Consider the following 14,155-nt stretch of genomic DNA (forward strand, 5'->3'; position numbering starts at 1 on the left):
AGATGGAATCTTTGAGCCATACTGATTATTAACAAAGAAAAAAAAATCACTTTTAAAGCCAGTATACTGGCTCATGTCCTTTACTCGTATGTTTAAAAAAAAAAAAAGGTGGGGGGATTGACAAGTTTCAGGCCAGGTTGGGCTATATAGTTAAAACTTGCTGCTCTTAAGAACACTAGTTCAGTTCTCACTGCTTACACAAGATGGCTCACAACTATCCCTAACACCTCTAAACTATCTGAGTGACCTTTCATTATCAAAGGTGTGTTTCAAAAGCATAAAGAAGGCTCACTAATAGTGGACAGATGTAAACCAGGGCGTATAACCACTCCTAATAGTGGGGTAGACCGAAATTGGCTTGGTGCAATGAGCTATCCCTGTACCTACCCACCCAACCTTATCTCAGAAACCTCACCTCCTTTTACCTCTCAAACAGCTCCCCCATGCCTTGCTCTGATGGAAATGTAAATAGGGCCAGGAACTGCAGTTGGTGGGACCCCCCCCCCAAGGCAGACACAAATGATTATGCAGCAGGTATACTGCTTAAGAAAGAATGGACAAACTTAGAAAGGGAAGACAATACTATGGGGCGTGTGGGGGGGGGGTATGCAAGGGACTGGGCAAACCCCTTTCTCCCTGGTGGACAGTAGCCAGGGGGGGCCAATGTGGAGGGTTAAGGCCAGCCTGGGCTACAGGAAGTTCTGGGCTGGCCAACCTACAGATTTCACACACACACCAAACAAAAGACCATGAAAATAAAAATATGGATGCTGCAGTGCATAACCACTACTACAAGACTACCAGCTCCTCTGCAGAGGAGCCGTCACTTCCCATATTGTGGGCCTTTGGTACTTCACTGGTTCGATGTAAGAACTTGCCTCGAACTTCATATATGCCCAACACTGTTTTCTCCCAACAGTGTACACATACAAGGTCCCCTGGAAAAGTTCTCCCCAGGATGGTCAGTGAATCAGTACCCTTAAGAGCTGTCCAGACTCACTATACACCCAGACACCCGCCCCACATCCTCTCCACACTCCAGCCTGGACCTTCTCTTGGGTCCCTCTGGCTTGGGTCACTCTAGACACTATAGAATCTGTGAACTATTCTCCCAGAAACCCTTTCTGAATATTGTCCCACATCCTTTTAGGATAGCACTCCTCAGTTTAGATCTTAATAGCTGATTTATACATATAACCTTTCCCATACATGACTCTGGGCTTCAAGTATAACCTACAGTATTATCTTCATTAATCTATCCATATTGAGCATTTTCCATGCTATAGACTCCAGGACATAGTGGTGAACAAGCAAGTCTTTACCCAGGGTTTACAGAGCAGAAAATGAGTGAGCACAAAGCACCCATATCAAATCTATGTGTATTCAAAGGTTGTAAATGCTGGGGACAACACTAGGCCACAGCTGCTTGGGGTGTGGTCAGAAAGACAGAAAATAGAGAGGGAACCAAAGGTGTAGACAAGTAGGCAACTAACTGAGCTCTAACTGGGAAGGATGAAAAGACATGGTCCTAAGGTCTCAGGGACAACTGCACTAGCTCAAGCCATGCCAGCAAAGGAACTGGCATGCTACTAAGTAGCACTCATGCACTTGCTGATACTAAAGGAGTGCTATCTCAGCCCTCAGGACTGCACTTGTCAGGACTACAGGAGGAATATGACACAGTAACTGCAGTGTGACATGCTCACCATTCACCACCTGGCCTAAACAAGAGAAAGAGCATCTTAAAAACACAAAGAGAGAGTATCAGGCACTGGTGGTGCATACCTTTGATCCCAGCAGGGGCAGTGGATCCGAGTGGGGTCTAGGACAGGCCCCAAAGCAATACAGAGAAACACTGTCTCAACAACAAAAAACACAATGAGTACCAGGCACTGGTGATGCAGGCCTTTAATCCTAGCAGAGACAGGAGGGACCTCTGAGTTCAAGGCTAGCCAGATCTACATAGTTCTGGTACAGCCAAGACTACACAAAGACCCCGCCCCCCAAAAAAGGGCAAATATAGCTGATGTGGTTGGTGACACATTTGGGAAATGAGACAAGATCTGGAGTTCAAGGCCAGTCTGAGCTATGACCTATCTCAACAAAAAATTAATTAGGGCATGGCTACCCACACCCATGATCCCAGCACTATAGAAGTAAAAGATCAAAAGCCCAAGGCCATTACAGACACAGTTCAAAGCTACTTGGACTATAAGAGTCCCTGCCTCAAAATAAAATAAACAAACCAACCTACGTGTCTAACAGCAGAAGTAACAGAGAAAAGTATACACACACAGCTATGAGGAAGAACAAATCTACGTCATTTGCAAGAAAATGGATACTGCCGGAGATCATATAAAACTAGTCTCTCAGTCACAGTTCTCACTCATCCTTGAATCCTTGGCGTTTTATATTTATTTATACAGACAGACACACACACACCCCCACACACCCCCAAGGATGTAAAGGAAGAAAGGAAACTAGGAAATAAGGCAGCTAATGGGAAGGCTAGGGAGAAGAGGAGGCTTTGAGTAACAACTATGATTTCAAAGGAACCCCAACAAAAGAGGGAAAAAACAAAAAGTTGGCTAAAAGTTTGCTGATGGGTATAGTTACATAATTTATAAATAAAACTGATATTCTTGCTCTGAAGACTGGCAGGGATGCAGGCTCATTGGGGCCACAGTTCCACCTACTGTTAAGTGGGCACTAGCATGGTGGCACAAGCCTTTAATCCTAGCACGTGAGGCAGAGGCAGGTGCACCTCTGTGAGGTATGAGGCAATGTGTTTTATTCCCCCCACCCCAGTTTGTCTGTTTGGCCCTGGCTGGTCTACACAGTGAGTTCTAGGACAGCCAGAAATATGGAGTGGAATGGAGTCTCTCAGAAACTAACACAGATCTAGTTTTCATTTTATTAGAATCAGAAGTAAATGTGCCAGTCTTGGGATGGGGGCAATCAGGAGTTGAAAGGTAAGGAATGTTTTATGTGGCCACTGCAACACACTGATAGAAAGATGACTGTGGAGAAGACAGGTTAAGGAGCTGGAAGATGGATCAGCAGTTAAGACAACGCTGCTCTTCCAGAATACTGAGGTTGAGTCCCAGGGCCCACACACTGGTTCACCACCGCCTGTAACTCAGTCCCATGGTATCACCCTCTTCTGGCCTCCACCAGCACTATATGCATGTGGTGCAGATATACATACAAGCAAAAAGACGAATATATACAGAGTAAAAAATAAAAAGGAAAGATGCTTAAGAAAAGGGAAAAGAAACTTTTCAGGTTAATTAGCAGGTTCTTTTCTATCCAATCAGACAGATGACCTACCACTCTCTCAAAAGAATGTGTCTTTTAGTCCCTCTAAAGGTAATGGAACAACAAGAATCACCTCTTTACAGTATCAAGCTGACTACAGTATCACTGACTACAGCTAAGAGTGGAATGTGGGGCTGGAGAAGTGGTTCAGCTGTTAAGAGCACTGGCTACTACTTTTTTCAGAATATGCAGCTTCAATTTCCAGTACCCACAACATGGTGGTTCGCAACCATGTGTAGCTCCAGTTCCAAGGGATACAATGCCCTCTCTTGCCTCTGTGGGCACCAGGCACATGTGCAACACAACACATAAATTTACTGAATGTTTTCAGAAGAGTTTCTAAATTTTTGTTCCAGAATGGGTAGGTGAAGTAAGAGGATTCAGACTGCAGAGACCCTGCCTTTAACACACACAAACATAGAATGTGACAGCTCCAGTCCCTGACCCCAGTGCTTGGGCACAGAGAACATTCCAAATCCAGTGAGTTGTCCAACTCAGAGAGACTCTGCTCCAAAAACAAAACAAAAAAATAAGATTTAAGCAAAAACATACAGATGACAAACTGAAGATGAAGGCTTGGTGAAGAAAGCTTTTATCTTTTAAATTTCCCAAATCTTTTGCAGGGGCTAAAAGTAGATCATAAAATGGCATCTTTGTTTTATAAGTAAAATCTCAAAGGATGTTATCAAAGTGTAACCCACACTTTTAACTAGCACAGCAACAACTGCAAGCAAGAACACCCAGCTTTTTATCTCACCCATTCCTTCGTGACATCCCTCCGTGGACAACAGGCCCTGGCCTAGTGCCCTACATAAAAAGCAATCCTATAAAGTAGGAAAACAGACTACAAGGCCAAAGACTTGCTTTTAAGTTAGTCTCCTGAACTCCTGACTTATCAGCCTCCTGAACTAGAGCCCTGCCTCTCTTCTGTGGTATATGTGGAATAGTGATAACAGTATGTGACAGCTGACACAGGGCACACAGACCCATGTAGGACCACACAAACCACAGTGCCCAGCAACTGCAATGACCCTTCAAAGCTCAGTGTTGTACTGTATGCTCCTTTTTTGCCAACCTACCAGGAAGCTAATTTGGGTCTTAAATAGAGATGGCCTTGGCAGCCACCTAAAGGAAAAGCAATACTTAAAATACCAGAAAAATGGTATGTGAGAGATGTCTATCTTCAATTTTGTTGTGATTCCAAAACTACTCTTATTTAAAAAAAAAAAAAAAAAGCTGGCCTGACAATAGTGGCAGACATCTTTGATCCCAGCACTCAGGCAGATCTCTGAGTTTGAAGCCAGCCTGGTCTATAAGAGTCCTAGGACAGGCTCTAAAGCTACACAAAGAAATCCTATCTGAAATGCAAAAAAAAAAAAAAAAAAAAAAAAAAAAATGTTGGGTAGGGGTAGGTGTGCATGCCTCAATGGTTAAAGGCATGCACTAGCAAAGGACCCAGGTTTCCAGAACCCACATGGTGGTTCACAGCCATATCCATCCAACTCTAGTTCAGTTCCAAGGGATCAATACAGTTTTCTGGCCTCCAGAGGTCCTCAAACACATGCAGACAAACACTCATACACATGAGAAAATAAAATGGACAGAAACCACAGAACCTAGAATTGTAAGATTCCCCCACAGCTTTGATGGGTCCATAGTAAGGGAAAGATAAAGATGTCTTGGCCTTGTGGCTACAATTAGTGGAAGGTGAAGAAAGCAGAGGCATGTATTAAGCCCTGGGCCAGCAAGATAGCTCATCATGGAAAGGCAGCTGGTATATAAGCCAAGACTTGAAATCCACCTTTACAACCCACACACTGAGTTCCATCTCTAGAACCCACATAGAAGTGGAAAGAGATCTGAACCTACCGAGTTGTCCTCTGGCTTCCACATATGCACCCACACACACAGAAAAGATGTCCTGGCTTGACTTCTGATATAGACTAAATGCAGAAGTCAAAAAGAAATGCTAGAAAACCTCTTGACAACTGCTAGAATACCAATAAATTCATAAGCTAATTAACGGGTCAAGACAATACTTAGATAAAAGCAATGAATGGAGTGAACAGCCTGTCCCTGCAAGAGCACTAGTGTGTTGTGCGAGAGCCCCAGCCAAGTGGTGTAGCCTCAGATCTTTTATGAAAGGTAATTGCAGGTTTTCTAATGGATTACATTAAATGTTCTTCGGCAGTCTAGGTAACAAGGTCCATAGCTTGCAAAATGTAATCCATATTGCTTCAAGCCTTACTCTGTATTTTAGTATTTTAAGAAATAAAAATGAATTTTGCAGGGCATAGTGTACACCTCTAATCACAACACTCAAGAGACTAAGACATGGTTGCTACAAGTTCCTACCCAGCAGTGACACAGCAAGACCTCAATCTTCCAAATTCTGTCTCTGTATCAACCATGCCCCTATCCAGCCAAAATATACCCAATTAAGATTTAAGGTACACTCTTCACCAGGCAGCTTCTTTCCAACCTAGTTAGGGTACCCCACTGAAACTGACCTACAGAGCATGGCCCTTGTTGAAAGCTTAGTACTCTACTGAATTCAGATGTTTGGCTTGTTGTTGTTTCAAGACAGGGTTTCTCCTGGAACTTGCTCTGTAGACCAAGCTAGCTAACTTCCACCTCAGAGATCCACCTGCCTCTGCCTCCCAAGTGCTGGGATTAAAGGCATACACTGCCGCTGTCAAGCTCTGAGTCTGGTTCTTATGGAGCACTTAGATGCCAACTGATATCTATCTGCATTTTTTCAGTGGATGTCACAGTAAATCTTTTTTGGATCCCCAGCATCACATAAGCTGGCACTGATAGGTAGTATACTACTGTGACCCTCAACAGTGGGGAGGTAGAAACTTGGTGATTCTTGGCTGTGGGGCTAAATGTCAAGTTTGAAGAAGGTAGCATTAGCTATGTTTATTAAAGTTCCCTCCCTCCCTCTCTCTCTCTCTCTCTCTCTCTCTCTCTCTCTCTCTCTCTCTCTCTCACACACACACACACACACACACACACACACACACATACACTCACACACTTTGCTGGAAGAAGTAAGGGTCTACTAAAATTCTTGATTTTTTTGAGACAGGGTTTTTCTGTGTAGCCCTGGCTGTCCTTCCTGGAACTCACTCTGTAGACCAGGCTAGCCTCATACTATAAAGGAGATCCATCCACCTGCTGCCTCCCTCCCAAGAGCTGGGATTAAAGGTGTTTGCAATCACTTCCTGGCAAAGTTTTAAAAAAGCATTTTGAGCCTAGACAAATGGCTCAGCAGGTAAAGCCTAATGACCTCTATTCCATCCTCAGAACCCATTAAGAGAGAAATGACTCAAAATTACCCCTAACCTCCACATGTAGATCAACACACAGAGAAATACAAAAATTATTTTAAAGGAGCTGGGACATGCACACTAACGTGTATGTGTGCATTCCCATGTGACCCTTTACTCTTGCAAAGGAACAAATTCCCAATGGATGGCTCACAATCACCCAATTTTTTTTTCTAAACTGCACAATTACCTGAACACACATTATATCGTGTGTACACACACACACACACACACAGAGCTATGAAATGTAAAAAAAATTAAAACTACTCTTTAATCCCAGCACTCAGGAGACAGGCCAGTCTGGTCTACAAAGTGAGTTCCAAGATAGCTAGGACTATTGCAGAGAAACCCTGTCTTGAAAAACCAAAAACTAAAATTATTTTTAAAAAGGACCACCTAAAATAGGGCTCTAAGGATCCTAAAAAGTCAACCCCAGCATTGGAGACAAGCAGATCCCAAAGCCTGCTAGCTACCAGTCAGCCTAACTGAAGAAGCAAAAGCTTTGGTTTCAGTTTGAGACCCTGCCTCAGGGCACTAAGGGAGTGAAACACCCAAGTGCTGTTCTGTCTGGTCTCCACGTGCACATGGGCATGCATGCACCTACACACAAGAAGCAGCCCCATTCCCATGTGTCCTGGTCAAGTTCCAGGAAGAAAGAGGTCCCAAATCCCTATTCCATCCTAACAGCCCACCTGCCCTGTCCCCAGGAGAGAGTGATTGAGATAACAGGTGTTGAGAAGAGCAGAACAGGAATGGGAAACCTCTCATTTCCTAGGTCTTCCAAAGAAAACTGGATCACTGCCAAAGAGTTTCTCAATACTATGAACCAGCTCATGAAAATTTATAATCTGAAAAGCCATACTCAGATTTACTATAAATCACACACTTTCTGATCTTACTACCTTTATGTTCCAATTTTATGTTCATTTTGGATTTTTCTTCAGACAGGATTTTACTATGTAGCCCAGACTGGCCTCAGCCTCCCATGTGCTGGGGTAATGTGTACCTCCAAGCTGGATCCAACACTTGTTTTAATTTTATGAATGAATATGGGTGTTTTGCTTGCCTGTATGTCTGGGTATTGTATGCATTCAGCGCCTGAGAATGCCAGAAAAGGGTATCAAATATCCTGGGAACTGGGAGTTACAGGTAACATTGTGTGAGCCACCATATGGGATCAAACCCAGGTCCTCTGCAACAGCAAGAAATACACACAGAGCCATCTCTCCAACCCCCCAACACTAGTTCTTAATCCAGCCTGTCCCAACAGGATACTCACACAAGGCATTTTAGGAGATCACTCCACAGACAGAAAAACTGCAGTCCAAGCACATGCAAGTCTTAGAAATGAATAGTGCCTTGCTGAAGTGGCACTAAGAGACAAATGACACTAATCCAACATCCCATGGCCAGCAAATTCCAATGCAGACGCATGTGTAGCTACAACAGTGACTCTTCTTGTGTACCAGTTGATTGCAATGCACTAGCCTAATTACAAATTCAAAAGCAAGCTCTCTGTACTTTGGTCAATTATCAGTGAGACGTGTGCCCCAGCTATATCTAGTGTACGTTGAAAACTTGACACATTGCTCAGAAGTACTTACAACACAGCTGTAATCTGCAAAACTAAATATGACTGGGATGTACCTCATCCTAAGTAGAAAAGACAGCTGTTTGCCATTCTTGACAATCTTGCCTGCATGAATGAGGCAGTCAAATTATGGCCTACCTTTCTCCTTTCAATTTTTTCCTGTGTGCACCACTGTCCAAAACATTCTACTCCCAAATAACATCAACTGAAATATCTCATTTTAATGTTAGCCCCAGAGAAGAATCCAGAATCCAGTCTGTCCACTGACTTTCTATACTGAGTTCCCAACAAGGTGAACTGAAAGGACAAGAGAGTGTGGCTCAAAACATAGCAATATGCTTTCAGAACACTACCAGCTCCTGGACTTCTCATAGCATCAGTCTCAAGATTGACTGAAATGTTATTGTTAATGCCAAAAAAAAAAAAAATCTCCAAATATCAAGACCACTTCAAAACTGTTATTTATTCCAGTTGCATAGCCCTGTAGGATTGGGATTCTAATCTCATAGTAGAGGTAGCTCAGGAGATTGAAGGAGGAGTTTGTTCAACAAGTCAAGTCGGAAACTACCACTGCTGCATAATGAGTTCCACAGGATTATAGGCTACATAATGAAACACTGTATCAAAAAAGAAAAAATTCACCACAGGCTTTTAATCCCAGCACTCTGGAGGTAGAAGAAGGTGTATCTCTTAGTGAGGCCAGCCTGGTCTACAGTGAGTTCCAGGACAGGCTCCAAAACAATAGAGAGAAACCCTGTCTCGAAGAAAAGGAAAGAAAAAAATATCCTTTTAAGAATTATCCTAACAGGGCAGTAGTGATATACCCCTTTAATCCCAGCACTCGTGAGGCAGAGACAGAGACAGGAGTTCAAGTCCAGCCAGGTCTTGAAAGGGAGTTCCAGGGCAGTTTACAAAGCTAGAGAGAAATCCTGTCTTTAAAAAAAAAAAAAAAAAAAAAAAAAAAAGCCGGGAGGTGGTGGTGCATGCCTTTCATCCCAGCACTCGGCAGGCTGTGAGATCAGCCTGGTATCAAGCTAGTTCCAGGACAGCCTCCAAAACCAGAGGAACCCTGTCTCGAAAAATAAAAAAGATTTAACCTAATCCAGCTATGAGTTACAAAAGCACTTCCAGGACAGTTTAACACTGACATGTGCTATCTACATCCAAGAAATTCCAGCATGAAAAGAATTGAAGGTCTGTGCAAAGAACAGAAAGGAACAGCTCGTGGACTCAACATTAACTTTTTTTCTTAAGTACAAGGAATGTTGGTAGCTTCAAAGTAAACCACCTCAGCTCACTAAGCCAGTTCTGACAGCACACATGCCAGACTCACTTCCAACCTCAGGTTCAAGTTCCTCCTCTGAACTGGTTCAGCTGGTGGACAGGAACCCACCCCTACACACAATGTTTCCAAGTTCTTCACTGTTGTCCTTCAATCCACAGGACAAGGTTGGAACACAGTTCAAAAAATGGAAGCAGCTACAATCTATATGAAAGTTAGCCTATAACCTCAACAAGTCCACTGAAAACTGACCTTTAACTGAACCTATGGAAGCTACTTCAACAAAAAACTAGAGTATTAGAATATGGAGGCTCCCTGCTAAAATCCCAGTCCTTGAGAGACTGAAGCAGGAAAAGTCTAAAGCTAACCTTGACTACAGTAACCCTGTCCCTAAAAACATCTAACCAAAAAACACAGCTTGCATATCATGGAGGCCAGCACATGATAAAATGCCAGTATTTCATGAATGAACTATTTAATTGTTAATACTCAGAACAAAACAGATCCAATAGTGAAATTGTTTCTCTCTCTCTCTCTCTCTCTCTTTTTTTTTTTTTTTTTTTTTTTTTTTTTTTTTGACAAGGACTCATAGCCCAGCTGGCCTGAAACTTGCTGTGTAACCTGAAGTTGACCTTGGACTCCTGATCCTCCTGCCTCCACCTCTCCCATCCTGGGGTTACAGATATGCTCAACCTTACACAACTATTCCACTATTATTTCAAAACTAAAACAGGACAAACTATTACCTTTTTTTTCTTTCTGCCACTAGACAACCTAAGGTACTGCTAACATTTATGTTTAGCTAGATCTCCCTGCCAGTCTGAGTCCTGAAGATGGGCATACACTGTTGTGCTGCAAAATAAAGGCCAGGACAACGAAGCTAAGTCAAGTTGCAAGCTTACAAAGCATCACTAGCACTTCCATCAACTTGACACTGACACTGATGATTGAGAAAGTGAGTTATGTTTAAGCATGCTTTGTTCATCTCAAAATCACAACCATTACACTACAGCTCAGTTCAGAATAAACCCTATAAGACAACTAGTATTTTGTTCTGTTTGTTTTGAGCTCTGGCACCCTGGTGTTCACCATATAGACCAGGCTGAACTCACAGAGCTCTGCTTGACTCTGCCTCCTAAGTGCTGAGACTAAAGGCATATTTGAGTTGAGTACAAGGCTGCAATCTCCTAAAACCTCTACAGAGGGGCTGGACAAATGACTCTAGGATTCAAAGCAGTTGCTGTAGCCATGAACTCAGGTTTTATTCCCAGCACGCAGAGGTTAACAACCATTCTTATTCCAGTTCCAAGGGATCCAAAGCCCTCTTCTCACTACAGTAGGCACCAGGAAGACACATATGCAAGCAAAGCATTCATTCACAGAAGAAAAAAAAAAAAAAAAAAAAACGGGGAGTGTCGGAATACAAGCAGGTGTTGACTGTGAATGCCCCAAACCCCCAGCACCTTGGAAGCAGAGACAGGCAATGAATTACAAGCTGTTTAGTGAGGATCTGTTTACAACTTAAAAACTCATAAAAATTCTAAATGACATATTTGTCAAAAATATTATTCATCAATTATTGTGAACTCCCTTCCTATTCAAAGAACTACACCAAATACAAAGGCAAATTTACAAAAGGAGAGAAAAGTCAAACAGGCAAAATTCTGATTTGATCTAAAAACACCACATATTTAATAGGCAGTTCCTCCTAAGATGTAAACTTTCATTGAAAAAGGTTGCTAACCGGGCGGTGGTGGTGCACACCTTTTAATCCCAGCACTTGGGTGCAGAGGCAGGCTGATCTCGTGAGTTCAAGGCCAGTCTGGCCTACAGAGTTTCAAGATAGGCTTCAAAGCTACAGAGAAACCCTTTCTTGGGGAGAAGCGGGGTGGGGGGTGGGGGTTGTTCGAGGTTTAACTACCACATCATACCTTCGTTGAAGCTATTATTAAAATAACCTTCCAAAAGCACGTGGTGGCTAGTGTCTGCAACCCAACCCCACCAGAATGAGGCTGAAAAATCTCAAGAGACCAGTCTGGACTACAGAGAGAACCCTGCCCCCCAAAAGAAAATCGTTTTCCAAAAGTGGTGTAACCAGATCGACCCATCCACTAACCTTGCAAAGGTTGAAGTTTTATCCCTCCCCAACATTTCCCCAAGAGTCTGGCAGAAAAATCACTCAGGTGAGTATTAAAAGGAGACAATGTCTAGTCTAGGTCTGAGACCTCAACAAACGCCAGGCCCAAAGCAGCCCTGAGAAGCGGCACCACGTGCTGACTTCTCATCTCTCCCAAGTGCGTCTTATCCGGGGGTCTGAGGGAGCAGCTCCCGCAGACACAGCAAGGCGCAGCAGCCCGGCCCCGGGGGCCGGGCTCCGTGCAAAAGGTGTCAGTTTGGACGAGACAGAGCGTGCCACCCCAGTGGTTCCAGTTTCCTTTACAACACTATCCTGGAGGCGAGGGCCGGGTCCCTGCGGCGCCGTAGAGCACAGAGCACCAGCCACCTGAGCCGCTGGGCCAGAGAGTCGCCCGGGACTCGTCGGCTGCCGGCGAAGCACGCGGAGGCTTTCCCCGCGGCCTCGGCGCTCTCGAGGCTGCTCGGGCGCTCTCGGGGCAGTTCGGGCGGCCTCGGACGCCGGGGCGCGCGGCGATAAGGGGCGCGGCGCGGGCCTAGGCCGGCAGCGTGCCGGCGCCTCCCCCACTGCCGGCCCGCCGCGCACTCGCGCTCGCCGCCCCGAGGCCTCCCGAGGCCCAGACCTCCCGCCCTGGACGCAGCCCGCGCTACCTGCGGATTGTGGCGGGCCATGGCGGCCCGTCTCAATGAGGCTCGGCACTGCCCCGGCTCCTCACGCCGCGTCTCCCGTCGCCGCCATCTTCTAGCCGCACAGACACACTCGCATCGGCCGCCGCGCCTGCGCACTGACCCTGCCGCGGGAGCGCGGGCGTATTTATGCGCCTGCGCGCGACAGGTGGGCGTGCGCCCCGGCCGGCGACCCTCCCGCCCGTGGCGCGTGGAAGGCGGCCGCTCCCGGTGAGGGCGTGCTGATAGAGGTGGCCACGCACCCCCAGGCTGCAACGTGGAGTCCCGGCGTCAGCTACGCAGCGGCTGCCTAAGGTCGGCCCTGAGAATCTCCACTGGAGATCCCCACGGATCCTTTACCCTTATGGAGCGCGCTCTTCTGACGTTCATTCATTGGTTTCTTCACTCTTCATTCCTTCCACTAGCTTTGTCTGACATTGGGGGGAAAAAAGTGTTTTTGTTTGTAAAGCATAGGAATAAACGTTAAAGGAGACACTGAGATGACTCAGCGGGTAATGGAGCCTGCCTCCTTTACCCTTGACGACAGCGTTCCATCCTTGGGATCCACATGGCAGAAAGGGAAAACGAACTCCGTAGAGTTGTCCTTTCTCATAGACTGGGGCTCACAAAAAATAGAGTAGTTAATTCACTTAAAAGCGATCTCGTTGATCCGGGATTGTTCTCCTGTGATATCAGTACATAGGCGACAAAAGCAGATCATCCATGAATTGCAGACCAGTCTACACACCAAGTTCCAGGCCACACTAAGCTATGTAAGGTGACTCTGTCTCAAAAAAAAAAAAAAAAAAAAAAAAAAAAAAAATCCTGTTGAGGTCTTAGCAACACTCTGCAGTCTGCAGTAGATGTTACCTGTAGCACAGACATGTGGCTGCATATACACAGGACGGCTGTTGACTCACCATGTACTCATGAAACCCTTACTGAGCCCCTTACTTAACTGCACACTCCCAGCTCATGGATCTACTGTCCCCATTCTGTGTGGCTTCAGTCAAGTTACTGCCCTTCTCCTCAGTTTCCCCATCTGTGACTGAATGAAAAAACATAACTCAAGGTCTTATATCTTATTTTGTCCAGCTCAAGCCACTCTTCTACTGTACTTAATGTGTTTCATGGGATCTCATTTCTCCCACTCAACTTCAAAGATTAAGAATGTTCGTCCATAGACTATGGCATCTCATTTCTGAAAAACCAGGCTCACTGTTTTATGAACTGTGGGAACATGTCTGACTACTAATTTTGCCCTGCTTAACACAGTGCCTGACAATAGTAGGCTCTCTATACTATACTTGTTGGACAAGTGAAATCAGCCATGACAATTATTAAAAATCATCACAGCACCTGGTTTTTCCCTAGAGTTGTCTTGACAGTGTGTTCCCATAGGGTGTTCTCAAGAGGGGTTGGAGGCATAGTTCAGTAGGAGTGCTAGATTCTGATGCCCACACACATTAATAAAAAAAAATTATATTTGCTGAACAAGTTTGTGCTTTCCTATAGTCCTAGTACTCAAGACTGAAGAAGCTGAGGCAGGAGGAGTACAGAATAATATGTCTCATCCCAGCCTAGGGTAAAGATAAGACCCTTTGAGGTTGGGAATGTAGCTCAGGGGACAGACTACTTGCCTAGGGTCCCATCCCAAGCAACAAATGGCCAGGATGTATTGGCACACTTTGCAGTCCCAGAACTGAAGAGGTAGAGGCAGGAAGATCTCCCTCAGCAACATAGCAAGTTTGAGGACATCCTAGGCTACCTAAGACCCTGTCTCAAAAACAAACAAATCATAATGTCATGGATATGACTCATCAGGTTGCCTCA

The 14,155-nt window shown here is 44.9% G+C and overlaps 1 protein-coding gene across 2 annotated transcripts in view; it reads right to left on the minus strand.

Annotated features, from left to right (window-relative positions):
• Usp10 (ubiquitin specific peptidase 10) overlaps nucleotides 1–12,612 on the minus strand; it is a 45,829-nt gene extending 33,217 nt beyond the window's left edge. Inside the window, exon 1 of one of the 2 annotated variants that reach the window (XM_051201583.1) lies at nucleotides 12,308–12,612. In XM_051201583.1, coding sequence (XP_051057540.1) covers nucleotides 12,308–12,328 — 21 coding nt within the window. In that variant the 5' untranslated portion in view covers nucleotides 12,329–12,612. The remainder of the gene's footprint in view (nucleotides 1–12,307) is intronic. The other variant, XM_051201582.1, reaches the window with a different exon arrangement.
• Between the last annotated feature and the right edge of the window lie 1,543 nt (nucleotides 12,613–14,155).

This window comes from Phodopus roborovskii, unplaced genomic scaffold (genome assembly GCF_943737965.1).
Source record: "Phodopus roborovskii unplaced genomic scaffold, PHOROB, whole genome shotgun sequence".
NCBI lineage: Eukaryota > Metazoa > Chordata > Mammalia > Rodentia > Cricetidae > Phodopus > Phodopus roborovskii.